The sequence below is a fragment of the Brienomyrus brachyistius genome, chromosome 4 (genome assembly GCF_023856365.1).
Source record: "Brienomyrus brachyistius isolate T26 chromosome 4, BBRACH_0.4, whole genome shotgun sequence".
Taxonomy (NCBI): Eukaryota; Metazoa; Chordata; class Actinopteri; order Osteoglossiformes; family Mormyridae; genus Brienomyrus; species Brienomyrus brachyistius.
In genome coordinates this window covers 3456817-3483353 of record NC_064536.1, presented here as the reverse complement: position 1 = coordinate 3483353, position 26537 = coordinate 3456817, and the positions used below count along the sequence as shown (strand labels likewise).

At 41.4% G+C, this 26537-nt stretch overlaps 3 protein-coding genes across 60 annotated transcripts in view; 1 reads left to right on the top strand and 2 right to left on the bottom strand.

Annotated features, from left to right (window-relative positions):
- The window catches only part of LOC125740607 (zinc finger BED domain-containing protein 5), a 190898-nt gene extending 171327 nt beyond the window's left edge, over positions 1–19571 (bottom strand). For 8 of the 50 annotated variants that reach the window (XR_007397697.1, XR_007397698.1, XR_007397693.1 and 5 more), the window contains exons 1-2: positions 13002–13239; positions 11455–11902 (exon numbers count right to left, since the gene is read on the bottom strand). Coding sequence is in view for 6 of the 50 variants with exons in the window: in XM_049012026.1 (XP_048867983.1) it covers positions 14312–15403 (1092 nt within the window). In the remaining 44 variants the exon portion in view is untranslated. Of the gene's footprint in view, positions 1–3419; positions 7818–11454; positions 11903–13001; positions 13240–13887; positions 14069–14311; positions 15668–19463 lie in introns of those variants that run through there. The other 42 variants (XR_007397704.1, XR_007397703.1, XR_007397705.1 and 39 more) reach the window with 26 other exon arrangements.
- LOC125740601 (NACHT, LRR and PYD domains-containing protein 12-like) overlaps positions 1–26537 on the top strand; it is a 121745-nt gene that overhangs the window by 49803 nt on the left and 45405 nt on the right. The gene's annotated exons all lie outside the window — the stretch shown is intronic.
- Positions 20782–26463, bottom strand: LOC125740602 (HMG domain-containing protein 3-like). 8 transcript variants are annotated; one of them, XM_049011963.1, is made up of 14 exons: positions 26380–26463; positions 25450–25615; positions 24131–25365; positions 23895–24034; positions 23613–23817; positions 23418–23522; positions 23139–23332; positions 22455–22596; positions 22109–22371; positions 21893–21937; positions 21750–21814; positions 21547–21650; positions 21400–21458; positions 20782–21299 (listed from the first exon to the last, which is right to left on the bottom strand). In XM_049011963.1, the coding sequence occupies exons 3-14, from the start codon at positions 24849–24851 to the stop codon at positions 21018–21020; spliced, it is 2325 nt and encodes a 774-aa protein (XP_048867920.1). In that variant the 5' UTR covers positions 24852–25365; positions 25450–25615; positions 26380–26463; the 3' UTR covers positions 20782–21017. The 8 variants fall into 8 exon arrangements, 6 of the variants coding, with proteins under 6 accessions (XP_048867920.1, XP_048867921.1, XP_048867926.1 ...); XM_049011964.1 differs by lacking the exons at positions 21547–21650; positions 21750–21814 and having other exon boundaries at positions 21400–21456; XM_049011965.1 differs by lacking the exons at positions 20782–21299; positions 21547–21650 and having other exon boundaries at positions 21400–21456.

Sequence of the window (26537 nt, the reverse complement as noted above, 5' to 3'; positions counted from 1 at the left end):
CTTAAGAAATTTACAAATGAGAGGAGGCCATTCTGCCCCTCACGCTCGCTTGAGGAAAACTTAATAGCTCAGAGTTGTTAAAATCTCACCTAGCTCTGATTTAAAGGAACCCAGGGTTTTATTTGCACTACACTAACAGGAAGACTATTCCATACTCTAGGTACACGATAAGAAAAACCAAAACAAAGTCTTGCAGGGATGTTTTCCTGCAAGATTATGGCTTTTCGTGTCCAGCTTAACCAAAATTGGGCTTGACCTCTTAATGTCCTGTTATGTAAGGTTATGATGGACAGATGTGGTACTTTTGTATCCTTTTAGACTAGAGTAGAAGCCGGATGACCTGCTCAGGTCCTTGTGAGGCTCCTTATGGAAAATCCCGAATGATTTCAGCTTATAGCAAAGACTGCTAGATGTTTTCAGTCTCTTATTTAAGGTGAACCAGGAAAATGACTATTGAAGTTCAGTTTTGATTTGAAACAATGTTCATATTTCTACTTACTCTCTGAAGTCGGGGTGGAGATGGGTGCAGCGTGATTAATCTCACTGTTATTAGGGAGCTTTGTGGAGCTTGGTGGAGCAACCAGGGAGGAACAAAACGTCAGCTGAGCTCATTCACACTCATGCAAAATAATGACAGGCTGGAAAAACCAGTGATTCCATACAGGTCCTGATCAGCACACAATTATGAACATTCTGAACCTCAAATCGGGTCTGATCAGGTCAGGTCAGCTTGGCGAGCGAGTCACACAGCAAGACAAGGAGGACCAGGACTGTAACGACTTGGACCTGCGTCCTCTTGCACAGGTGCTGGGAGCCACACACCTCTTTGTAGTGACCTCATGAACCCCCCATGCCCTCCCATCCCTCTGTTGACTTCATAGGAAGAGTCACCAGAGACATGAATGTTGTTACCCAGGTAAGTGAATCTCTGGACGAGGTCGACATTCTCCCCGCAGACAGACACACTACTGATGGCTGTGCCTAAGAAGTCATTAAAGGCCTGGATCTTGGTTTAAATTCAGGACACTCACAATCCCAGACACTCGGACTCCTTACTCAGTCCGTTCGAGAGCCCTGATCAGAACTTCCGTTGACTCCATGAAGATCACCGATTTCACCGAAATTCACGCTAGTGCTCAGTGAGAATCATCAGTACCAGGTGCGTTCGATGGCAGACTTCTTAGGTGTAAAACCAGACTGCTCTGGCCACTGATAGGCAAACAAGTGATCATGGATCCGGTTAAGGAAGACCTAAGCATGGACCTTTCCCGGCACTCAGAGCAGTGTTATCCCCCTGTAGCTGCCATAATCCAGGCAATCACCCTTCACTTACCAGAGAAGGACTACAAGTCCCAATTTCCAGGCAGTTGGGATGATGTGTGACGCCCACAAAATGTGTGGACACAATTTTATATAATTTTGGTATGTTTATGTCACCAAGGAGATGTTATTTTATTTAAAGGAATGTTTTTATTTGAGTTATAATGGACAAGTGTTGCCTTTATAATGTATGTATGTTTAATTAGGAATGGGAAATAGTTTAAGGTATCCTCACAGTTGCCAGTAGAGGGCAGAGTGACGCTTTGCTTGTTAGTGTGAGCAGATGCCGCTTCCTCAGAGGAGGAGGAGGAGCTCGAATGGGACCCCTCGGGGATCTCCCTGATTTCCCTAATGACCTCCCCAGTGACTTCCCAAGTCACTCCTCCACCGTCACCCCAGCGTGGTAGGCCCCGGCCAGGTCCCCGCCTCTCAGTCTCCCAGAAAGGGAGGGGACACCTGCCAAATCACACGATGTGATTGATCTCCTTTGCCGCACCACCAGCATTGGAGTACCAAGTCCAGCATTATGACTTAGGGTGTTGGAACCAGGACCTAGTAACCTGCAGCCCCTGAAGTCAAGGAACATGGAACCTCTGTCTCCAGACCCATGGGGACCGACACAATCCTCATAACCAGCCCTGTCAGTGCCTGTAGTCACACTGAAGTTACCCACGACCAGAGGAGTGTCACCTCATGGTCAGCCATCAATCACCAAGTGAAGTTGCGAGTAAAACGTCATTGGACATGTTGGTAGTTCATGTCATCGGGGGGCGTGACAGTGCCCCCCCCCCACTCTCAAGGTGAAGGCAGGGGGAACCAGGCAACCGAGGCCACCCTGCCGCCCCCATGGCATAAGGGCCCACGGTCACGCGTCCCCGAGACAACTACCCACCCAACCTGAGAGGGAGTCCGCGAGGGACTAAGGGGGCGCCAACCCCCGTACAAGGAGGCCTGCAGAGAGGGGATGGGCAGAGAGCCCCCCAGTCCCACCCACGACCCCTCCACCAAGGCAAGCAGGTCCAGGGCTGAAGGGCCCCATCAACCGGGAGCTCGCGCCCCCCGGCAGAGGGCCCCCCACACACCGGAGGGGCCCCGGTCCCCCCAGCCCACCCACCGGCAGGACGGATAGCCACCCATCGCAGCCACCCGGCATGTCCCCCTACCGACACTGCAGGATGATTGAAGGAAGGCCCATACATACAAAGTGCCCCCCCCCCCCCACCCAGGAGTGGACCCCCGGTGACCGGAGAGTGGCAGACCCCAAACCGCTAGAAGGGCCCAGAGCATCCCAAGATTCCCCAGACCGTCCGCCAGATCTAGGAAGCTCCAGATCTAATTGCTTACAGCACCATCTATTATGTATTTTTATTCATTAAGTTGTTTTTCTCAATGCCAGTGACATTGACAGTCATCTTTGGCATCAGAATCTGTCTCGTTTCTGGTTGTTCCCACTGTTTCCTGCTTCACCTTATATTTATGTCTTAGAAATTTTGAACCTGGAAGCAACCTGCTGCGCAGCGTAACCTTCTGCCAGCAGACCCAGGATTAAACCAGGATTTAAAAATGCAGATTTATTTAAAAACATGGAACTAGCTTACAGAGAATCACCCCCCCTGGGCCCTTTCCTGGGTCCCTGAGATGAGGGGGACGGGGTGCTATAGAGAACATTAATTACATAAAAACACAGGACAGACATATTTTAATAGTGAGTATGAGACATGATCGTGGGCTGATAGAAACAGTTCTTTCTGTAATGAGCATGAAACAGCCGTCTAACAGCCTGCCCCTTACTTTTCCAGGTGGTGCTTCACCTGCCGCCCACCGTCTGGAACATTAGCGACGTCGAGCTGCCGTCGTTCCTCGCTAACGGAGAATACGAAGCCCAGATTACCGTCTCCAGTGGCACCCAGGAAATCGCCTGCCTCCGCACCAGCTTTCATCTTAAACTGCAGTGATACGTCACCTTTTCCAGTTAATTAATATCTCTACATACTCTCCAGGTTCAAACCTTCAGGGCGTGTTGCTTTTAGCGATGGCCCGTTGGATGTGATCTGGTTACACTGTACAACATTTTTTTTTTTTTTAAGTTTTGCTTCCTGAAAGGTTTTTGCTGACTGTGACAGGTACTTGGTGGGTATGCACAAATATAGTTTTGGTTTTGCTGCATCACATACAAACTAGACAGTTTACTGGCATTAACGTATTTCATCACATTTATAATTCTCATACGCTATTAAGTTCGACAAACTTTGAAGTGTTTTGTTCTTGATTTTTGTTTGTATTCAGTGTCAGGTGCATCAGGTTGCGATGTCCAACAGTAGTCAGCATAAATTTACATACTTGGTGACAGCAAACACCATTCCTGTATTCACAATCATTTAATTCTGACTGTGTTAATAAATGTGGATCACCTGATGAGGGAGGAGGAGGTAAGGGGCATTTACTGATTATAGTGTGTTATCACACCCACCACACTACAAACCACCTCAGGGATGAGAACCTGGTGCAGGTGATAACTCAGCACCACACACGTTCAAATGGACGGTTCAAAATGGAGTACGGTTCAAAATCTGGATCATTGTCCCTGCTAGTTCCCTGCATTGCAGTTTCTTCACCTATTTCGTCTAACAAGAGTATATTCGGCAAAAATATAACAGAATGTATCGCAGCTGTTACAACATTAACGAGACATATCGACTAACACCAATCATCCTACAAATGTCTATAGTATCTAACTTACTTGTTACATTGCTACTGAGGCAATGCTACATTCTGAAACAATACATACACACTATCAGGTCTACATTAACCCAATGAGCAGCTTCTGTGTATGCAAGCCACTTTTATAGCCTGCTGAGGTAGTCAAGCTGCCTCCGGCCTGTCCAGGAATGTCCAGGCTGCAAACTTCCACAGAACAGTTTCCATCCTGGCCTGATTCCATTCTTAAAATGTACAAAACATTGTTTATAGGTCTCTTCCAGAAACAAAAATTTTTGACATAAATACATAAAAAAAAAAACTGAAAATTTCAATGAAATGGTACGTGATGTGCAAATTTGGTGATCAAAAGTGATCAGCAGCCATCTATGAGGAACACCCAATGCTGTTCAAGAAACAAAAACTTTGTTGTGCGGTATAATTAAATGCAAATATTAAAGGTTAAAAAATAAAATCAGAATTTCACAAAGATGGATTTTCAACACGGCATGGTGGTGCAGTGGTTAGCACTGTTGCCTCACACCTCTGGGACCCGGGTTTGAGTCTCCGCCTGGGTTACATGTGTGTGGGTTTCCTCCGGGTACTCCGGTTTCCCCCCACAGTCCAAAAACATGCTGAGGCTAATTGGACTTGCTAAATTGCCCATAGGTGTGCATGTGAATGGTGTGTGAGTGTGCCCTGCGATGGGCTGGCCCCCCATCCTGGCTTGTTCCCTGCCTCGTGCCCATTGCTTCCGGAATAGGCTCCAGACCCCCCGCAACCCAGTAGGATAAGCGGTTTGGAAAATGGATGGATGGATGGATTTTCATCACTTTTAAGGTGTACTGTAGCACATATTTTTAGTATTCATCTAACTGGGTATTATGGTGTTTGGAACCAGCACAATGTCATTGGCGAACTGATGGATAAATGACCTGGAGACCCATTAGCGTCACAGGAAGTCAAGAAACATGTAGAGGCACAGAGAAAAATTGAAATTGGTTGGTGAAATGCGGGGGAGGAACTGGAGGTCCACACTGGCTTCATCCAGCACTGTTCATAATATCACTTACTCATATTTTGAGTCATTCATATTTAATTTCATTTTCTGCCAATAGTCGGCGCTGTTCGCTAATTTATTTAGGTATATTAATCTGCAGCGCTTAAGATGAATTCCTGCACAGTGCATTGAATGGCAAAACCCCATTCAAGTATGAAATATTAGAATTTGTCACTATCAGTGTTAAGCTGTTTGCTTGGCCAGGCCCCTGTGAAACACATTGAAATTGACATTTCAATTCATGTTAATTTTAGTTGCATTAGGAATCTAGAATTCATTTGAAAAATGAGGAAACGCAAAAGGAAATAAGTCAGATTGTTGGGTGAGGATCAGGGTGTGTGTGTGTGTGTGTGCGTTTGCTGTGAAGAGAAGAAACAGAAATGAATGAATATATTTGTCCCCCCCCCCCCCACACACTTTGTACATCCCAGGTAAACATGAAGCGTCCATAACCGCGATCTTAAACAATAAGGCAGGAGTTATAATACCAGGGACAGCAGGTTACTTACATCTACATTTATATTTCACAGACGGTGACTCCAGAGTGATAGTACAGTTATATACACACACAACAGGCACAGCTTGTATAAAAGTGCATCCCTGCTCCTCATAGTACACAATGCATAAAAATATCTTTACAACAAGGTGTTACATATTTGCATCCTTCAAAATTTTATATCCCAACAAATTAACAGACACAGTAGCCTATAATGACAAAGCGACAAATCAGTTCAATTTCAGTTTGTTCATTGTAAAGTCAATGCGTGTTTGCTTTCGTCTATCAACCCTTTTGATTAAACCCCTTGCTCTCCCATGCCCTGACTGCCGCTCCTCTGTCTCCTCTCCGCGTCCCGCATATCGCACGACAGAATGACTGGACTGCGGAAACAAACTTAAATGCGGACTTAAATACATTGAACTAATGACAGCAACAGGAAACAGCCGGTGAACACGGGGAATCCGCACGAGGTTAACGAGGGGGCGTGGCACACGGAAGGAGCGGACGATCGGGGCAGGACATGATGTATCAAAGGCTATGTAGCCATTCTAGAATGTGGGCAGCATCATTGTTGAAAGGCAGTCACTGCTTAGCACCTTTCTGTAAGCAGCCACTGTAAGGTGCAGCCTATGGAAATCCGACAGGCACTTTTGTAGCAAAAATCTGAAATTGTGTGTCTGCGGGGAATAATTTGGTTAAACTTATTTTAGTATGTAAGACCGACAGAGAAGTCTTTTATAATGTTTTCCTCATTAATATTATTTTTCATTTACTATTATTTGTAGCAACCGAGAAGCAATTGTGAATTTTAAGTTTTCCCAGTAACTCAGTGATATTATGAAAATTCTCTGGTTTCATTTTTGGCAAATGAAGGATCAGTAAAAAATATGATTGATCCAGTATTTTTTGCTCTTTGAATTCACAATCTGAATTTCCTAACTGAGCATGAATAAAGTAGGACAACTGCATGGATCCCTGCTCAAGTATGTTAAACTTATTTGCGTTCATCAATTCCTTAATTTTTTGGCCGGAGGTCTTGAAGTCTCCACCAATCACAATCCTTCCTGAATAACTGTGCATTATTTCTTTTAACATGATCTGAAATATTTTTTCAGTTGGATGACATGCACTTACAAAGGTGTGAAGCATGCCTAAGACTTTGCAGTGCAAAATCACGTAATTTTTATGATAAGCAGTGAATAAAATGTTTATGCCCCTTCGTCTCTTTGTCACCAGGATGGCAGCGTTACTGTGATCTGACCAGAGCACAATCCAATTCGTTTTTCCTTCTTCTTCTTTAATTTTATTAATATAGTCTTCATGTTCAGCCTCCCCCTTTGTTAAGAGAATAACGTCAGAGCATAATTCTGTAAGGACTTCATCTCTTGGCAGGTCATGCACTGTGCAAGAAAAAATCTGAAGATCTTTCAAATCAAGAAAGAGTGAAACAGACCGATGATCAGATATGTTGTCTTTGTTGATTTTGCAGTCTTGGACCAGGTCGCATACGTCAGAATTAATGAAAACGTAGTCTAACCTGAATTTTGACCTTTTTCTGAACAAAGTGTATTTTCGATCCTCAGGGTGCTTCATTCTCCAGGCATCTGTAAGGTCATGTTTATCGAGGAAGGGCTGCAGCTCCATCCTTATGTCTTTATGATTACAATTGTCAGATTTACTCGTTGTGTCTTTCTTTTCATCAAGTGCAGTGTTGAAGTCCCCCCCAACCACTAGAATATCAGAGTACAGCGGCTTTATTTTTTCAGACAGTTCCCTGAGTAGTCGTCTTTCGTCACTGCGGTGATACACACTTACAAAAGTGCAAAATGTTCCTGATATATAGCAACTCACAATCACATAACGGCCATTATCATCAACTTCTTTCTCTAAAAGCTTGAAGTCCCTTTTTTTGTTCACCAGAATTGCAGCTCCTTTGGACTTGAAATGATAGCGTGTGAAGAATATTGTCCAATCCTTCTCATATACGTTCACAGTATCATTTTCTCCAATGTGAGTCTCGCCTAGGAAAATAACATCAACCTCACTCTTTTCAGATTCATTTAAGAGTTTTTTGCCATTTTTTCTTGGTTTCCCGTTCTTTTCTTTCAGTCCATTAACGTTGACAGTGAGAATGTGAAGAGGTCCCTCTCGCTCTGCAGTTCTGCCACCCACTTCTCCTGTCGATGCTGCTGCCATTGGCACTTAGTGTGAATACAGTCTTCAGTTCCACTAATATCAGATCTGCAAACACATAAAACCCATCATGCCTTGTGCTGTACTGCACATTTCACTTGTGTTGTGACATTTTGAATTGCATTTGCCACGTATCTTTTTTATTATTACGCAACAAGATATCTATGTGTTTTGCGCTTTAGATTTGCGCTTGTCACTCGAGTCTGACTCTAGTCTTGCTTTGTCCAGTGCTCCATTTCTCTGCCGGTTTTGACTGCTCGTTTCAACCCAGCTCTGCCTGTTCCCTCTGACGGCTCTTCGGCTCGCTGAGGTTCTACCCGCTGCCGACCTCTGCCTGGATTTGGTTTTCCCGTTTTCGAAATGTCTACCCGAACCTGTGGGGGCTTGCTGATCCGTTATGTATATTTTCTGTTTATTCAATACATTACCAGTTTATTCAATAAAGACAAATAACAGCCTTGCTTCCGAGTACTTAGTTAACCCGACACAAAAAGCGGGATCGTTTAAATTCTTTTGCAGTGGGCCGCGGAAACATATGTGTTTGGCTGTGTGGGCCGTGAGTTGAAAAAAGGTGGAAACCACTGATCTAAATGAAGTGCAGGCTGAAAATGTGCTCGCAAGTGGTATGTTGCTAAAAATGACAGTAGTAATGAAGTAATAAATGACAAAAAGGAGGGAAATGTTGGAAATTATGCTTGTTGCCATTTATGTATTGCCTGTAAGTTTGCAGAGCGACACTTAGGCTGCTCAGGAAAGAGTGCAGGTCAAAGTGCACAAAACATGTTTTTATGCTGAACACAGAGTTTCAGTTCAGTTAAAGCTATTCCGAAATAGATGTTGCGAAATCATATGTGCCTATACGTCCAATTCTCTTGTTCCACTTAGCAACAGCAGATACTAATAGATACACTCATGTGTACAACAAGATATCTATGTGTGTGTGTGTGTGTGTGTGTGTGTGTGTGTGTGAGTGTGTGTGTATGTGTGTGTGTGAGAGAGTGAGAGAGAGAGAGAGCGGGTATGCCTTACCTTATGGGGACACAATGTCTCCACAAGAATGAATATTTCCTGGTCTCCATAAGGGGAAACTCAATTTAGGGGCCAGGGCATACCGCATTGATGTTCTTCAAATTTCTGAAATGGATCTGACGTTTTGGTTTGATATGGGGGGAGAGAAAGGGCAGCTCTGTTTTTTTCCCTTATGGGGAGCAGTTTCCTGGAGGGGAAACTGAATTTAATAAAAAATCTGTGACTGCAATGAAAAGACTAAAAATGCAAAAACTTTTTTTTTTTTGCTTTTTTTTAGCGTTAGCATTTTTCCCACAGAAATGAATGAGCGAGCCCCATAAGGATAAGTATACCCGACATGTGTGTGTGTGCAACAAGTGTAATCCCCACACCATAATGTCACTTCTACACAGCAGGATGTCATTTCTCATTGATTCACGCAAATTTCTAAATGTTTTAATAGATTTATGCAAATGATTTTTTAGAATTGTCATAATTAGGCACAAATTTCAGTTGTTTTAGTCTTGTTGATTATGTAGTTTCCCACTGTAATAATTTTTTTTTTGACATGACTAAGTATCAGTTTGCTAAAGAAGAATGATCAGTCAGTGACAATGAGAAAGTAGGAACCGACTATCATTCAGAATTTTGTACATCAGGAACATGCTTACACTGTCATGCTGCCAATATATCTAAGCATTTTGACTCTTATGGCTAAAACGATACTGATCCTTTTTAAAGTAGCCATCATCCTCAAAAATTCTACATCTCCTGGGAAGGGTCTTGCCTGCCAGGAGCAGAAGAATGTACTTAAATATATTAATTTGGTTGTAGGAGTTTTACTTACACAAAATTGTTCTGTGGGCAGAATGAAAAATGATTGGTTCAGAGAGAAAACGAATCAGACTGTAGAGGAGGTGGATCCAAGCAACTAGAGGACGGGACCAAGACATCTGATTGGTTGGTCCCACCTCCTCTAGTTGCTTGAACCCACCTGCTCTGCCCTCAGGACATTATTGTGTAAAACTCCCATGAACTATTAACTTGGGATGGACAGGGTAGTGAGCCTGTGTTCCTTATTACTGTTGGACTGTATTGCTAGATTCCACTGTCATGTGCAGTGGTCTGATGTCCTGATTGAACTGCACTCGTGTATCTGGAATTTATCGAGTGTGTAGCATTCGGTCCAGTGCTGTGGCTGTCCTGGAGACTGAGTGGGTGCCATATGGTGGGATTTTTAAAGGTTTAAGGAAACAAAAGGAATTGCTTCTTTGTATCCGGTTGTAGGTTGTGTTTACTAGTAATAAGCTATGGAGTAATCGGTAACATTGCGGCAGCCAGAATTATGGGTTTTTTACAATAATATGAAACCATGACAATATGCCAAAATCCATCCATCCATCCATTTTCCAAACCGCTTATCCTATTGGGTCGCGGGGGGTCCGGAGCCTATCCCGGAATCAATGGGCACGAGGCAGGGAACAACCCAGGATGGGGGGCCAGCCCATCGCAGGGCACACTCACACACCATTCACTCACACATGCACTCCTACGGGCAATTTAGCAACTCCAATTAGCCTCAGCATGTCTTTGGACTGTGGGGGGAGGAAAACCTGGAGGAAAGCCCACGAGGACACGGGGAGAACATGCAAACAACATGCCAAAATGCTACTGAAAAGAAATTGTGGAAAAAATCTCCCGCACAAAGCAATTTAGCGACTCGATCACCTTAGCAGAGCGTACAGACCAATACATTACAGTACATTATATGCAGTTTAGTATGTTCCTATGTTTCCAGAGTGTAAGTACAGCCTAGCAGTCTGTTGTTGTCAGTGTTCTCGTCTATGCCGTGGTCTGCGGGGGTGTCAGCATTAAGAGGAGGGATGTTGGACCGGCTGCTGAGGAGAACTGGCCATGTGGACAGTATGGAGCTGGATCTCCTCATGTGAGCGGCGGAGAAAAGGGACTCTGAAGGACTCTGAACCACTCTGAAGGACTCTGAACCACTCTGAAGGACTCTGAAGGACTCTGATTGCTGTCTATCATAGACAATGTCAGCCACCCTCTACACAACACATCAATAAAGTATCTATCTAAACAATTTAGCGATTTGTCCTTGATTTTACTATAAATGTATTTATCTATTTAAATACAAGACAGAATGTTTCTTGTGCAGATTTTTTTGTGTTTTTCAGACATGTATAGTTTTTTCAACATCTCTCTGTATGACTATCTGTCATGACTTGCTCTTACAACCCTCTCGTGTGCCACGCTCCCTCATTAACCTTGTGCGTTGTCCCGATTGTGACCAGCTGTTTCCTGTTAGGAAGGATTGTTCCTCTGTATTTCAGTCCGCGTTTGAGTACGGTTCCCTAGGTCTGTCATTAACGTTTCTAGCCGTAGATGTCTGTTTGTGCTTCTGTTCGTATCCGACTTTCATTAAACCCCGAGTATTTCCCTGTATCCTGGACTCCCTTGCCTTCCTTCCCGTTGAGATATCACCAGTCATAACAGTATCACTGCATTAAAAATGTATATGATTTATTTCTGAATGCAACTGCAGTAACATTTCAGATATTTCCACATATAGAATCGCTGCCTCGCAAAATCGAGATCGAATCATATCATGGCAAAGCTTACGATTTACACGCCTAATATAAATGTATAGGCTTCTTACCTGTTTGTTCAGGGCTGTGGTTTGTTCGTCCTCCCAGATTTCAGTTGGTATGCTGGGTGTCTCAGCGGGTGAGGGCTCTGTGGTTAGGATTGGAAGGTCGCGGATTCAATTCTTGTAGAGTGACTTCACTGCTAAGCCCTTAACTACATCTTACTCTGGACGAAAACATCCGTAAAAGAAATAAAAGTATATTTAAACAGAAAAAGGTTGTAAAAAAATATTAAGTGCAGGAAATCAGAAAATAGACACAAAAATTTACCTTTGCAAATTACTTGTTTTATGAGAAATTATTACCATTTTGCACTACTGGATGTTGAGTCAAACTATGAGCCTCAGACAAAAGTGACTGAAACTGCTGGTCATGGGGTTTTTATCGGTGTGTCATGATGATGTTCACTCACTCCCCACCTCCTGCTCCTCCTTTTCTCCTGCTACTTCTCCTTTTGGTCTGTAGTTTTGAAGAATACATAATGTTGTCAATAATCCCATATTGAAACAGAATAATCCCCACAGATTTTCCCAGCAGATCTGCAGCACTGTCTGAGGGGATCATTCTGTAATCTCTATCATTTTAGCCTTTCTCTGGTTCAGATGGCGACATTGGTCACTCTCCCAGGTCCTTCCATTCCTGTTTATCTTTGGAACCTCCTTACTGATACACATGTTTCCACCTGCTGTAGACTACCAAGGCTATAGACTCTCGCTGTCTTAACTCACTTTCCTCAGAGTTTCCACGACAAACTGAAGTAGCTGAACACAAAGCCTGTGAAAGCATCTGCTCTTTGGCTTTTTGCCCAGGATGAAGTAGGTAAACAAATAAACGAAGAAGCAGCCCAACCTAAAAAAACAAAACTCTAATAACTCGGAGACTATTTAAATTCAATTAATCTAGGTCCCACAAGAACATAAAATATACAACATTTCCTAAAACACTGAGTGGCAGATATTGTGGTCAGCATGTGGCTCAGTGAGCTAAGGGGCCATACTTTTAGTACGTACGCACAATTTACAGATTTTTTGGACCCCCCCCGTACGCACACATACACTGGGTAGTCGACCCCCCCCCCCAAACTCCCTGGGCACCACCATGGGTGGCTGCCCTTCACAGACAGCTTACTCTACAAAGAGCAAGTTGAAAAGTAATATGATGAGACCACCTCGTGAAAAATCCGGAATGAATTCTGTCTACGGCACAGACTGCTAGATGTTTTCAGTTCGTTATTTAGGGTGAACATTAAAAATTGAAAAACGATTAATCTCAAGGTTATTTGGAAGCTTTGCGGAGTAAACCAGGATAATCATCGGGAGAGGACGCTGGCGTCGACTGCCCACCACTTCTCCCTCTGAGTCTATTACTACCAATTGTTACTAGTTTACTATTTTACTTTTTTATTATTTATTATATCTTATTTTACTACTTACTTCTAGTAAAATAGTTTTTGTTAGAAAGTTTTGTTCTTTTTCCTGAAACTTTTCTTGTTTTTTTTTACCGTCTGCTTTGAATCTTACGGATTTTATCACGCTTTATCAAGTTCTTGTCTACTCACCTGCTGCCCGGTTATACTGCTATACTGCTTTACCGCCTGCCTTGGATTTTACGGATTTTAGTTCAGTATGGCGTTCAGCTTACATTCACAGAGGCTCCAGTCGAAAGTTAATCTCCCATAACCTGGCAAAGTGCTTTGCTACTAACGTTCCATCTTTCGTAAAACATTCCATCTTTCGTAAAACGAAAGCAAAGCTCTAAGCGTGACGGAGCCGCATTTCAGGCAGTGGTCATCAAGCCCGATGAGGAAACTACACCCTCTGTATGGGCTGTACAGGGAGGGAGGGAGGGAGAGAGAGAGAGAGAGAGAGAGAGAGAGAGAGAGAGAGAGAGAATGGCAGAGAAGAGAGAGAAAGAGATGAACGCTTATTTAGGGGATGGGGCATTCAGTCCAATAGGCACGAGGGGACATGTAAAAGAACTAGGGGTGAGACACCCCAGACAGAAATGATTTCGCAACATCTATTTCGGAATAGCTTTAACTGAACTGAAACTCTGTGTTCAGCATAAAAACATGTTTTGTGCACTTTGACCTGCACTCTTTCCTGAGCAGCCTAAGTGTCGCTCTGCAAACTTACAGGCAATACATAAATGGCAACAAGCATAATTTCCAACATTTCCCTCCTTTTTGTCATTTATTACTTCATTACTACTGTCATTTTTAGCAACATACCACTTGCGAGCACATTTTCAGCCTGCACTTCATTTAGACCAGTGGTTTCCAACCTTTTTTAACTCACGGCCCACACAGCCAAACACATATGTTTCCGCGGCCCACTGCAAAAGAATTTAAACGATCCCGCTTTTTGTGTCGGGTTAACTAAGTACTCGGAAGCAAGGCTGTTATTTGTCTTTATTGAATAAACTGGTAATGTATTGAATAAACAGAAAATATACATAATGGATCAGCAAGCCCCCACAGGTTCGGGTTGACATTTCAAAACCGGGAAAACCAAATCCAGGCAGAGGTCGGCAGCGGGTAGAACGTCAGCGAGCCGAAGAGTCGTCAGAGGGAACAGGCAGAGCTGGGTTGAAACGAGCAGTCAAAACCGGCAGAGAAATGGAGCACTGGACAAAGCAAGACTAGAGTCAGACTCGAGTGACAAGCGCAAATCGAGAGCAGGCAAAAATAAATAAATAAATAAATAAATAAAGACACATTAAAGGGAAACGGAACTGCAATATGTAAATAAATTTAAAACAACAACCATGAAACAAATTTAGCTAAATGGATAACATGCACAAAAAAATCTCAACTTGTTTACAAGGCAATTAGACATGAAACTATAAACAACAATCTTTGTCACTCACCTAATGCGAAGGTTGGTGTTGTTTAGCATTTACTAAGCGCTGTATGTCGGGTTGAAGGGAAGAACGTTGCAAGCGGAGATCAGGCTCGACGTTAAGCTTATTCCGGTATTTTGTCTTGAGTGCCACCAATGCAGAAAATCCTGCTTCACATAAGTATGTTGTCGGAAATGGCATCAAAAACTTAAGAGCTTTGTCAGAAAGATCAGGATACTCGGAGAATGTATGAATCCAGAAATCCGTCAATGTTTTTTGAGAAAACGTCAATTTTAAAGCACTGTCACAAGACATGTCAATGAGGCTGTCGTGCTCTTTTGCACTTAAACTTGTGACGGCTCCCTCACACAAGTTTGCAAAAGGATTTTCCATCCAGGCAACCTGAGCATCTGGAGATGGAAAGTAGTCACACAACTGGCTCTTCAGTCCTTGGAGATGCTCCTCAATCAGCTTTTTAACCAAGGTGGGTAGGCTCATGGCTTCTTCTGTCAAAAGATGTGACAAATTTTCAAACGATTCAGAGTTTGATTTGCGAATTCGTCCGGCCCAAATGTCCAGTTTCTTTATTGTGGCTTCGATTTTATTTTGGACTTGAAACGCTGTCACTGATTTGCCCTGAAGACTCAAGTTCACACCATTTAGGTGATTGAAAATATCAGAAAGGTAGGACAATTTTGCAAGCCACTCGAAATCACTGAGGCGGTGTGAAAGGGGAAAATTTGAGTCAGATAAAAAAATCTGTGCTTCGTTGCGTAATTCAAATAGACGAGTAAGCACCCTGCCTCGTGAAAGCCATCGTACCTCAGTGTGTAACAGAAGCTGAACATGGTCACTTCCCATTTCTTCACAGAGTAGTCGAAACAGACGTGACTGAAGGGGCCTAGTCTTTATGAAATTGACGATTTTAACAGCCTCATCCAAGATGCATCTGAGATCTGTGGGCATCTTTTTGGTAGCTAGCGCCTCCCGATGTAAACTGCAGTGGACAGAGCTCATGAGCGGCGCAGCTGTTTTTACGCGCGCAACAACTCCGTTGCGATGTCCCACCATGGCTCTTGCTCCATCTGTGCTCAGACCCACGCATTTAGACCAGTCCATTCCATTTGAAACAATGAACGCATTCAAAATATCAAATATGGCTTGGGCAGTTGATTGTGCCGGCAGCGGCTTACAGAAAAGGAAATCTTCTTGTAATTCTCCATTATGTACATACCGTACAAAGGCAAGGAGGTTGGAAAGGTTTGCTATATCGGTCGATTCATCCAACTGTAGGGCATAAAAGGGACTCTCTCAAATGTTTTTGACCAACTTCTGAGTTATATCATCTGCCATTTCATTGATTCTTCTCTCGACTGGGGTCAATATATAATTGAGGGAGTTTTCATGTCCATGAGATTTATCTCGCAAACATGCTTATTAAAATAAAATTTTAAAAGTCTTCAGTGTTCTTCATGATCTTGTCTTTACAAATTCCATAGTTAATTATTATGGAAATAATCATTTATTTATAAAAATTTACTGGATATCCCTAAAATGTCAACTAAATAACCGTCCGAAATGAATTGCAACCACAATCTCATTACCTAAAAAAACATTTTAAAAACTTATTCAAAAACAGTTTTAATTATATTATTTACATTAAGTTGAGGTAATTTTGAACAATGTGTCTTTTTGGGCAATATGTCACATTTTCAATGGAAATTGACAAATTGAATATGTGTCCGAGAAGTCGCTGTCATCTAAGTTACCCATAGCAAATACACCCCTCAAGGAAGAGTGTGTTTTCCAAATCACATGACCTGCTCCACATGATGTCATTTCCTCCTGAAGAGAAAACTAGCAAGACTCCAAGGTATGTTCTCCCTCCACATTTTCAGTTATTTCACCTAAAGTAGTGCTTGGGGCAAATGTGTACTTATCATATGTCAACAATGTTACTACAATGAATTCATAAATAACTTTGAATTTCAATTTTACTCAGTTGTACATATAATATTTAGAAGAACCTCTCTGTAAAATGCCATGTGGTGTCTGGTGCTAGGCAACCATTTAGATTTTATCCCTAAAAACAGCAAAAATGTCAACTAGGTTACCAGTCACCTATGTTACTCTGCAAAGGTAACTTAGTTGACCAAGAGTAACATAGTTGACATTCATGACATGTTCTTATGGTTTTCAGGAGTTCATTTAATATTCTAATTGTACAGTAACTATAAAATACTTTGCAATAAATATTATAAAAGTAAACTTGTTTTCAGGCAAATGCCACGATTATCTGCTGCAGAAAAGCAGCGCCGTTACCGTGCACGGCGAGATGCTGATCCTGCAAAAAGGGAGGCATACTTGGCAAAAGGCCGGCAGAAATGGAGAGAAAAGAGGGAGCAAGGTGCATACTATAAGCCCATATCTGAACAGAGTGAGAGGGAAAAACGTGCAAAGAGAAAGGCCTGGAGAAGAGCCCAGGAACAGAGCAGAGGCAGAAAGAAACAGGCTTCTACTATTGTTACCCCACCACTGAGTCCTGACAGTGAGGAACAACCAGTTCCACAACCAGGAAGGTTAGAAGGTTATGTAGAAAGAACCTCAAACAGAACTATGTAGGCAGGCTATGTAGAAAGTACCTTAAACAGAACAATGTCTCATGAAAAACTTGTTAGATTATAATGTTAGATTAAAATGCAAAATTACATGGTGGCATGGTGACAATTAATTTCAAATGCTTTAAGTGACACCTGCAATGTTAAAAAATAATTTAAAAATGTCTTCATGTAATTTCAGACAGAGAATACAAGGAAGAAGGACTAGAAGAAGACGGTACCAGAAAATATACATTGAGAATCACAAACTCAAGGAAAAGCTTAAAGCTCAAACAAAAACATCAGACAAATACCGTAAGCGCTATGAACGGCTACTGTGCAGCGTCGACTCTCCTAGGAAAAGAACAAAAAGGATGCTCGGAACAAGTCCAGTCAGTAATGATGTGCGGAGAACTCTGGTCTATTATCATGCACTTGTGAAAAGCCTCAAACAAAAATTTCAGTGTGCAGCAAAAGAAAAGACCAGGAACCTAATCGCCAGAATCGTATCTGGAAAAATATTGAAAAAATACAGGTTCCAGAAAATCATTCATGACACACTGGGTGTCTCAGCCAAACGATTCTGCAAGAATGTGAACACAAATGGGGACAAAATAGCCTGTTTTGCCAGGAAGAAATACATATCTACACACTCAAAACTGCAAGACCAGGTTGTTGCCTTTTCAAAGTCAAAGTCAAAGTAAACTTTATTGTCATCTCTGATATATACTGTACAGGTACATAGAGAGACGAGATGACGTGGCTCCAGTTTTTTTCAGTGCAGACGAGAGAAAGAGACATGTAACAAACCAATAAATATAAGGTATACAAAAAAATATACTATACTTGGAGATAGAGGTAGAGGAGGTTATAATAGTTATGCATGGAAAATGTGCAAATAGGTGGCAGAAGTGTAAAAATGCTTGTAGCAGAGTTTGTGTGTAAAGTGCAGATAGGTGTCAATTTGTTCGCAGTCCGGGTGTGTGTGGGGGGGTAAGTGTGTTCAGGAGTCTAATGGCTACTGGGAAAAAGCTATCCCGCAGTCTGGAAGAACGAGTCCTGATGCTGCGATAGCGTCTGCCAGATGGGAGGAGTGTGAAGAGTCCGTGTGAAGGATGAGAGGAGTCAAGCACGATGCAGGAGGCCCTCCTGATGCAGCGCTTGTTGAAGATGTCTTGCAGCGATGGTTGAGACGCACCGATGATGTTCCCAGCTGCTTTGATGATCCTTTGAAGCCGTCGGTTATCGGAAACCGTGCTGTTTCCAAACCAGACGGAGATGCAGCTGGTCAGGACACTCTCTATGGTGCCCCTGTAGAACACGATGAGGGTGGGAGGTGGGAAGTTGGCTCGCTTAAGCCGTCTCAGGAAGTGGAGACGTTTATACACCAGGGATGACGTAAGTCGTTCAACAGCAGGTAAAAAGCAGACCGTAACAAAGGGAAAAGTAAAAAAGCAGAAGCGGTTTATGACTGACACCATGAAAAACCTCCATAGGAAATTCCTGCTGGAAAACGTCTCTAGCAAACTTTCCTATACACTCTTCTGCCGAATGCGCCCATACTGGGTAGTCCATCCAACCATTGCAGACAGAGATACGTGTCTATGTAAGGTGCATGAAAACTTGGAATTTATCGTGGAGAAACTTCACGGACTTAAACTTCTGGAGAGAACAGAGTTGGAATCTCTTGCTGAGGAAACTTGCTGTAATCCAACATTTAAGCCATGCATGTATGCGGAATGCAAGAACTGCAAACTACAAGACCTCAAGATTCAGCTTGGCTATGATGGTCAAACCCAAGTTTCTTGTGTGCAATGGACAACTGAGACTGTCCTCAGAGAGAAGAAAAGTGGTGACAGCAAAGAAAAGTTGCCTGTGAATATCACCGTAAAGAGGGAAATGGAGAGTTCTTTGGAGGACCTGATTGAGACTTTCCAGAAACAGCTCAAAAAGTTCAAAAGGCACTTGTTCAACATCAAGACCCAGTTTAACTACTACAGGGAATTGAAAAAGAACATGAGTAATGAATGATATATTGTTATGTGGTACATTGGGCGGAGCTTAATTCTCCGCTTCTGAGTCATAAGAGGAAGTGGCGTATCCTTGATTCTGATTGGTCGAGAGTTTATGCCCATATATGGTATCAATACATGCTCATGATACGTTTTGCCGATAGGGGGCGATATGGTTTTGGGAGATTGCCGTTATGTCCATATATGGTATCAATACATGCTTATGCCACGTGTTGCCGATAGGGTGGTTTGGGAGATTAAACTTTAATAGAATAAAAATACACACATGTATTTTATTAACGTGCTTTTTTAATTACGTTTTTAAGGTATAATAAAACATAGAGCAGGATGATAGCAAGCTAGCGCATACACGTTCAGCGGGGGCGTCCGTCCGGCCAGTAGACGCATGTTGTTAGTAAGCGCCGCGGCGTATTTTAAAAGAAGGCACCAAAATGTTTTAAAGAAGAAAGCACCAAAAGAAACCAAACCAATAAACATACAGCCCGTCGTTTTAAAAGAAGCGATCACTCATTACATTTAACCAACACGAAAGACTTTAGTTATATTTACCAGGTTGGAGAAAGCATGTAAGCGGCAAACTTTTAGAAGAAATAGGACGAAACGCGCCGGAGACCCGCCACTTGCGACCACTCTGTTTGAACAACAAGGGGCGGAATGGACCACGAGTGTCTGGCTGCAGAAGGGGCCTGACAGCGCCTGTCCTCTGTCAAGCCCCTTCCACTCACAAGCCCCTACGTCATTTCCGTTAAAACGACAGATTATCCGGAAATTCCGAGGTGACGATCTCCCGTTCAAACATGGCTGCCTCCATGAACACGCTGTTGTGTGTTGTTGCTTCATATTTCAGCAGATTTGGAGTGAGATTATTTTTCCAAGAGACAAACAAACAATCCGTCCTGTGGACAAATCAGTCTTGACAACCCCCAATACGTAATTTCTGTTTAAACGATGGAATCCGTCTCAAACCTGAACAATATAGTTGTACATATGTGTGTGAATAAATGTAGTGCTGCTGAATGTGTTATTGTGAGACATCAGACTATAGCTAATATGCACTTTTAATCATTATTTTCTTGTGCCATATTTATGCCGTCAAATATTGTACTTTAATACTGTCATTATTATTCGTTATTCCGTATTCGTTATACGGAAACTTTTAAGTCATAATCTAACATTTTGTGCGTTATAGGTTATTGACAAAACGTATTTGTTTTACCCAAGATATGTGCGAATAACATCATTTTAATAACGTTGTCTAGAGTCCAGTGTTCCAACATAGATTTAGAGTCTAGTGTGCCTAAATAGCTAATTAGAACTTTCTTACCGTGTATTACACTATATATGATACATTAATACATACCTCAATATTATGTAAACATATCACGAAGTCAGTCATTTAATTAAAAATATATATATATATATATATATTTTTTAATTACATTGTGAAGACAATAATATAATGTGAAGTTGAAATAGTTGTATAATTTCCTAATTTAAATAAACGTTTGCCAGTAAAAAGTTGTGCTTTGGTAGTGGCCATAATACAATATTTTTACTATGTTAAACAATTTTTTTCTAAGGAGCCGATGAGAATTAAATTTCTACAAGAAAAACTACTATTCTAGTTCTAATTCTAATTCTATTCAAACCCAACAGGATGTCAACACAATACAGTATAAAACACTTAAATATATGAACTACTTTATAAAATGACTATATACAAATAACAGATCTTTGAAAATATACAATAATTTACAGTACTGCAATCAGGGATTAAGAATTTTTCACTAAAACAGATGCATATATATGACTAATATATAAAATAACTGACATCAGATGCGGAGAAGCAGATGAAGGGAGCCGTGAATGCCAATAAACAGGGTTTAATCAGGGTAAAAAGGGAATAACAGGGAACAAGGCACGTAGCAACAATGACAGATCTGGGGAATGAACTAGAAAACAAACAAATACACAAGACAAACAAGATCAAACAGGAAAGCTGGTAACAAGCGGGATTCAGATGAGGTAAATGAGGTGGGCGTGGTCCACATGAGGTCTGAACGATCGGTTGTGACAATAACAATGTACTGTACAGTGAACCTACTACACTAAACAACAAAACACGATTAAGCCCTTGTCGGCTGTGTTTTCTATAAACAAATGCATGTCTTGAACATTTGAAAACTGAAATAAAAAGGGATACACGATGGTATCTCTCTCTTCTTCAGTGTAATATTCAGTATTTTTAAGTTTCTCCAGTGATCTAATCACATCACCATCCTCCATTCTGAGGATTCTGGGAAGGACCACAGGAGACTCAAAGAGTTCATGGTGATCTTGGTACCATTTTCTTGCAGTTTTCAGGTCTGTCATTACTTTTGGCTCCTATAGTGGATTACACAAAGTACAGTTTGTTGAAACAGCTTAAAATATGCAATAATACAAATGTTAATAAAAATGTTCTAAAAATAAAGTAGATACATACTTCAGAGTGTGGGAGAGATAAAGTTTCCTCCTGGGTTGTCATGGACTCCTCTTCAGACTAAGTTTCAAAAAACCTTGCTTGTCATTACAGTAAGCAGAAATTGATACATAAACCCAGATATACATAAAGTCAAGTTCAAACTAATCTGGGAAGGCTCTAGGTTCCTCCTTGGCAATCTGAACACTGGGTCAGTCTCTCCTCGCAGAAGAGCATGAGCTTCTGCTGTCCAGTGAGCAAATCTTTTTCCATGCCTTACAGTAACAAATTTCCCTTAACTTTGTTCATTAATTGAGTACAACAGCTAGACAATATTATAAAAATAATGTTTTTTGAGGCAAACATAACTATACCTTTCCAGTGTTAAATTCTCCAAAAGAAGAATACACCACCATTTTCTAATCTGAGGCATGTCATCCTAAATAAAAACAAAATATTATAAAATAAAATAACAAATAAAATAAAATTTACATAGGAATCATGGGAATCAACTTACAACTGTGTAGTCAAAAGGGGCATCAACAGCAATGTATAGACAAGCCTGGGACACAAAAGAACAAAAATTAATGAACAAGCAGAGCCTTTAAACTGTTTTTAAAGTGTTTTTCTCATGAAACTTGTCATAGAGTACATAGTGTTCTGAGGAACCAGTAACTGGGTGGCCATTAGGCTCAGGGAACTCAAGACTCTCTATAAGCCATGGAAGTGACACCTGAAGTTTTTTCATCTCAGCTGACTGAATGTTCTCCACAGTAGGCTGTGCCACTCTTCCTTCAAATGGATGAAAAGGCAAGATGGCTGGTAACCTCAAGTTAGTATGTGTAGCTAGCCCACGGGCAAAATCATATACACACACATTTGGAAAGTGCTTCCAGGAAAGAAGCAAATCTGCAAAGTCCCTTGGACTCTCTGCTCTAAGGTTGAATTTTAAGCTGTACACAATTCCATGTGGACACACAATGACTGACCATCCACCTGAAAACACAAAATGAAACAACATAATGTATGCAAAAACTGTCTATTAAAAATGACTTTCATAAACTGCCAACTCTACTCACCAGAAGCGCCCCAGATCTTCTGAAATACTTTGTCATATGTCTGTCTCGTTTTCATCTCCTCCCTTAGTCTGATAACAAGGTCAGTATGGGACCCTTTGAAACAAACGTTACAGGCCTTGCACAATTTTCGGACAGTGCTCACCTGGAAGAATTATACATCATTACATTATTTAAGAATAGTAATATGAAATTACCAAATTAATCATAAATCATTAACATGTAAAAGATTATATATATATATTTATATATATATATATATATATATATATATATATATATTACATATTTTATGTTTTACTGGGGGCGGCATGGTGGTACAGTGGTTAGCACTGTTGCCTCACACCTCTGGGACCCAAGTTTGAATCTCCACTGGGGTCACGTGTGCGGAGTTTGCATGTTCTCCCCATGTCGTCGTGGGGTTTCCTCCGGGTGCTCCGGTTTCCCCCCACAGTCCAAAAACATGCTGAGGCTATTTGGACTTGCTAAATTGCCCATAGGTGTGCCTGTGTGAATGAATGGTGTGTGAGTGTGCCCTGCGATGGGCTGGCCCCCCATCCTGGGTTGTTCCCTGCCTCGTGCCCATTGCTTCCGGGATAGGCTCCAGACCCCCCACGACCCAGTAGGATAAGCGGTTTGGAAAATGGATTGATGGATATATTTTACTGTTTTCCAGTAATTACTTACTTTTTGTTTCATCAATTCATCAACCAGCCGATCTTCAGATACAAGTGTAAGTGCCACTTCAGTAGATGACTTGACACCTGACATTTTCTCATGTTCTGTGTTGAGTACTTTGTCACTTTTCCTGGTCATTGGCCCTATCCAAGGTGCCCAGAATTCATAATTTGGTTTAACAGCACAAGGGTTCTGTGCCTGACCTATTACAAAACAAGATACAATGTCATCCAGCGCAAAAAAACACAGATTACCAGATTACAGGAAAATAGTGTCATATTGACTTACTGGGAACAAAGCCAGAAGAAATCATCTCTAAATTGATAGCATCCCAGAAATCCACAATGCTTTGCTCACCAGTATAGCTGACAGGTGGATCTTTGAGATCACTGACTGATAAAAGACAGACAAAGTGATAAGATACTTTTTTTTAAAGTAATTTCAGTATTTACTAAACCGTTGACTTAAACATAACTCAATTACCAGCCAAATTAAAAACAGCCTTTTTATGCAGGTCCATCACCACAACAGAAGGCCAGTAGCTACACAGAACACAAGCATATGTGCAATCTGTGCTGGTTAGTGCCTCAAAGTGGCAGTAGGCATGCAAAATCCTGTCTGTCGGTGGAAACTGTTTTTTCCGCAAATTTTGCAGAGTATCGATAGCCCTTGAAACAGAAATGTGGTTCTGAAACGAAAAGAAAACAATGATGTGATATTTCAAAGCCACAGTGCAACAAAAAAATCCTCTTCACACAGATTTACCTGAAGACTGTGTCTTAAATAAAGACATAGTTCAAGGCTCAACACAAGATGATCATCAAAGTTATGAAGTCCATCTTGCCACTCCTGATAACGGTAAGTCATCTGACACTCAGGACATCTCTTAAAGTAGGTTGAAATATCTAAAACAAAAAAAAAAATTTAAAAAACAATATAGCTGTAAGAAACACAAAGTAAAACAGTATTTAAGAAGAATAGAATTAATTTCATACACTTACTTTCAGCAATTCCAAGGGTTGTTACTATTTTGGCCATATTTGTAATATTCACTGGCATGTCAAACTTTGGACTGCTTGAGCAAAGGACACATGAAGTCTCCGCTGGAATTAAATCTGATGGGTAGTCTGATGGTGGTTTTGCAGTTGTGTCCTCTGGAAGACTTGCTGGAATTTTTTTTCTTTCATAAATGTATTTCACTGCCCTCTTCAAGTCCTCTGTTGCCTGTTCCTGTTTGGACTGTGAAGCTGTGTCAGGCTTTGAATCCAACTGAGTTCTGAACAAGTTCCTGTTAATTTGAAAGATGTGCCACTTTGCAATGTTCTTATGAGGACATGACATATGTGGCTTAGCACATGGACAATGCCACGTGTTGTTCTTCATACTGAACGTAACCATCATTCTTCCAAGGCGACTGAAATATGTTGTGGAGTCATGGATGGATAAACAAATATAAGACTTTGACCCACCAAGATCAACAAGGACAGAAAAAGGTGCTCCAGCTTTCAATGCTAACCTTTGTCTCTTCAAGCACACTGCCTTCTTTGCTGCTGCAAAGAACTTGCATGCAACCATTTCATCCAAAACTCTTGCATGTAGAATCTCTTCCTCCGCTACTTCTGTGCAGTATTCCAGTGAACGTATGTGGTGGCACTCACTGAACACAAGACGACTCCTGCGTACTAATAGCTGATATTGCCAGCATTCCTCCAGTTCACACATTACCTCATGTTTGTTGGCCTTAATTTTTTTTTAACATGAATAGGTGTTGAAAATCCATGTCCTGACTTTTGAACTGCAGCAATACCATTTTTTGTATCAACACAAACACTGGCAAAATGTGACTGCCTATTCACATCTCTTGGTGTGCATAAATGCTTCCTAGTAATGTGAGTATGTAGATTCTTTTTATGTAACAGCAGTGAACAGTGTGGACATTTCACCTTTACTGGTTTTCTGAATGAGGGCAGATGGGAAGGTTCTACTTCTTTCTTTAGTTGAGGGAAACATTGATCCCCTTCAGGCTGTGGAGAGGAAGATTTTGCTTGTTGAAGCAATGGAATGGGAGGTAAGGCTGTCTGAAGTAAGCATGAGGACTCAGTCTTTTTGGTCACACCGCTGCACTTTTCCAGGTGCTCCACAAAAGTGTTTCTTTTAATCACTGTCTCACTGCACCTAGGGCAGTGGAAATGACCATCCTTTCTACAAGGTAGCGTGCATCTGCAAATTCTTAAGTCTGCAAGAACAAAAACACTGGTTTTAATTGTTTATGTCCAATATAATTTATCACTTCAAATAAAAAGATAGTACATGAACTTACTTTGGAAAAACACTGCATTTTTTATATGCACATCCAGGTGGATCTTTAGTCTGTTCAGCTTCGCTGGCCTAAAGTTAGGACAAAGCGGGCAATGATACAGGCGGCAGCATGTGCTGCATCTGATTATTTCTGGTAGGGCACCATGACTTAGAATTGAAGGATGCATCTGTAATATTAAAAACAACATAATTACTGAGCAATTATGAAAAAAAATACACAATTATAACCACATCTTTAAATTTGTTCACCATGATGAATTAGGTCAAAATGAGATCTTTTATCAGCTAGTGGTCCTTTGAGATACAGTTAGTCCTTTAAAATATACTATTACCTGTTGAAATATTGCACACATCACCAACCCCACTTTAGTGATACTCTAAATTGAGTTAGATATAAAAATGTTCATATTGAACTCTACTGCTGGAATTCCGAAACTAATTATAAACTCTCCACGTGATTGCCTTAATACCCGAAACACATGTAACTAATTTGCATCTTGTATTTATATCTATTTTTCCTCGTCTTGTTATTCTTGTTTCTTTAGGTTAAAATTTGCGGTTTTTATATATTATTTATATGTATATTTTAAGTGCCTTTTCTTGTACTGTGTAAAGCTGGAGTCACGTCGTCTTGTCTCTCTATATACTTGTATATACAGTAGCTGAGATGACTATAAAGTTTACTTTGTCTTTAGCTGACTTTTTTATGTGACCGAGCACTACTCTTAGGACTTTTTTAAGGTAAACATGAGTTGCCTGAGGTAAGGCGATGAGTTCGACACACGCGTATTTCGATGAGATAATTAATTTTTAAATAGTTAAGCCATACATTCCACGACTTCAGAATTATCCGCAAGCACAAGATTGATTCTTAAGGTACACACGTATTTCAATGTAATAATAAATTTTTAAATAGTTTAGCCATACATACCACGACTTCGGAATTATCCGCATGACAAGATGGATTCTTACAGCTCGCGACAAGTAGGAGTCTGTCGTTCGAACGGAAATGACGTAGGGGCTTGAGAGTGGAATGGGCCTGACAGAGGACACGCGCTGTCAGGCCCTTCTGCAGCCAGATGCCTCTCG

Bases quoted from the DNA above. Each gene is read 5' to 3' on its own strand.
- LOC125740602 (XM_049011963.1), bottom strand. From the start codon at position 24,851: ATGTGTGAACTGGAGGAATGCTGGCAATATCAGCTATTAGTACGCAGG. The intron at 23,818-23,894 runs GTAAATCTGTGT...TTTTCGTTTCAG, and splicing joins ATTTAAGACACAGTCTTCAG to AACCACATTTCTGTTTCAAG. The intron at 21,938-22,108 runs GTGTCACTTCCA...TTTGTGTCCCAG, and splicing joins CTGAGATGAAAAAACTTCAG to GCTTGTCTATACATTGCTGT.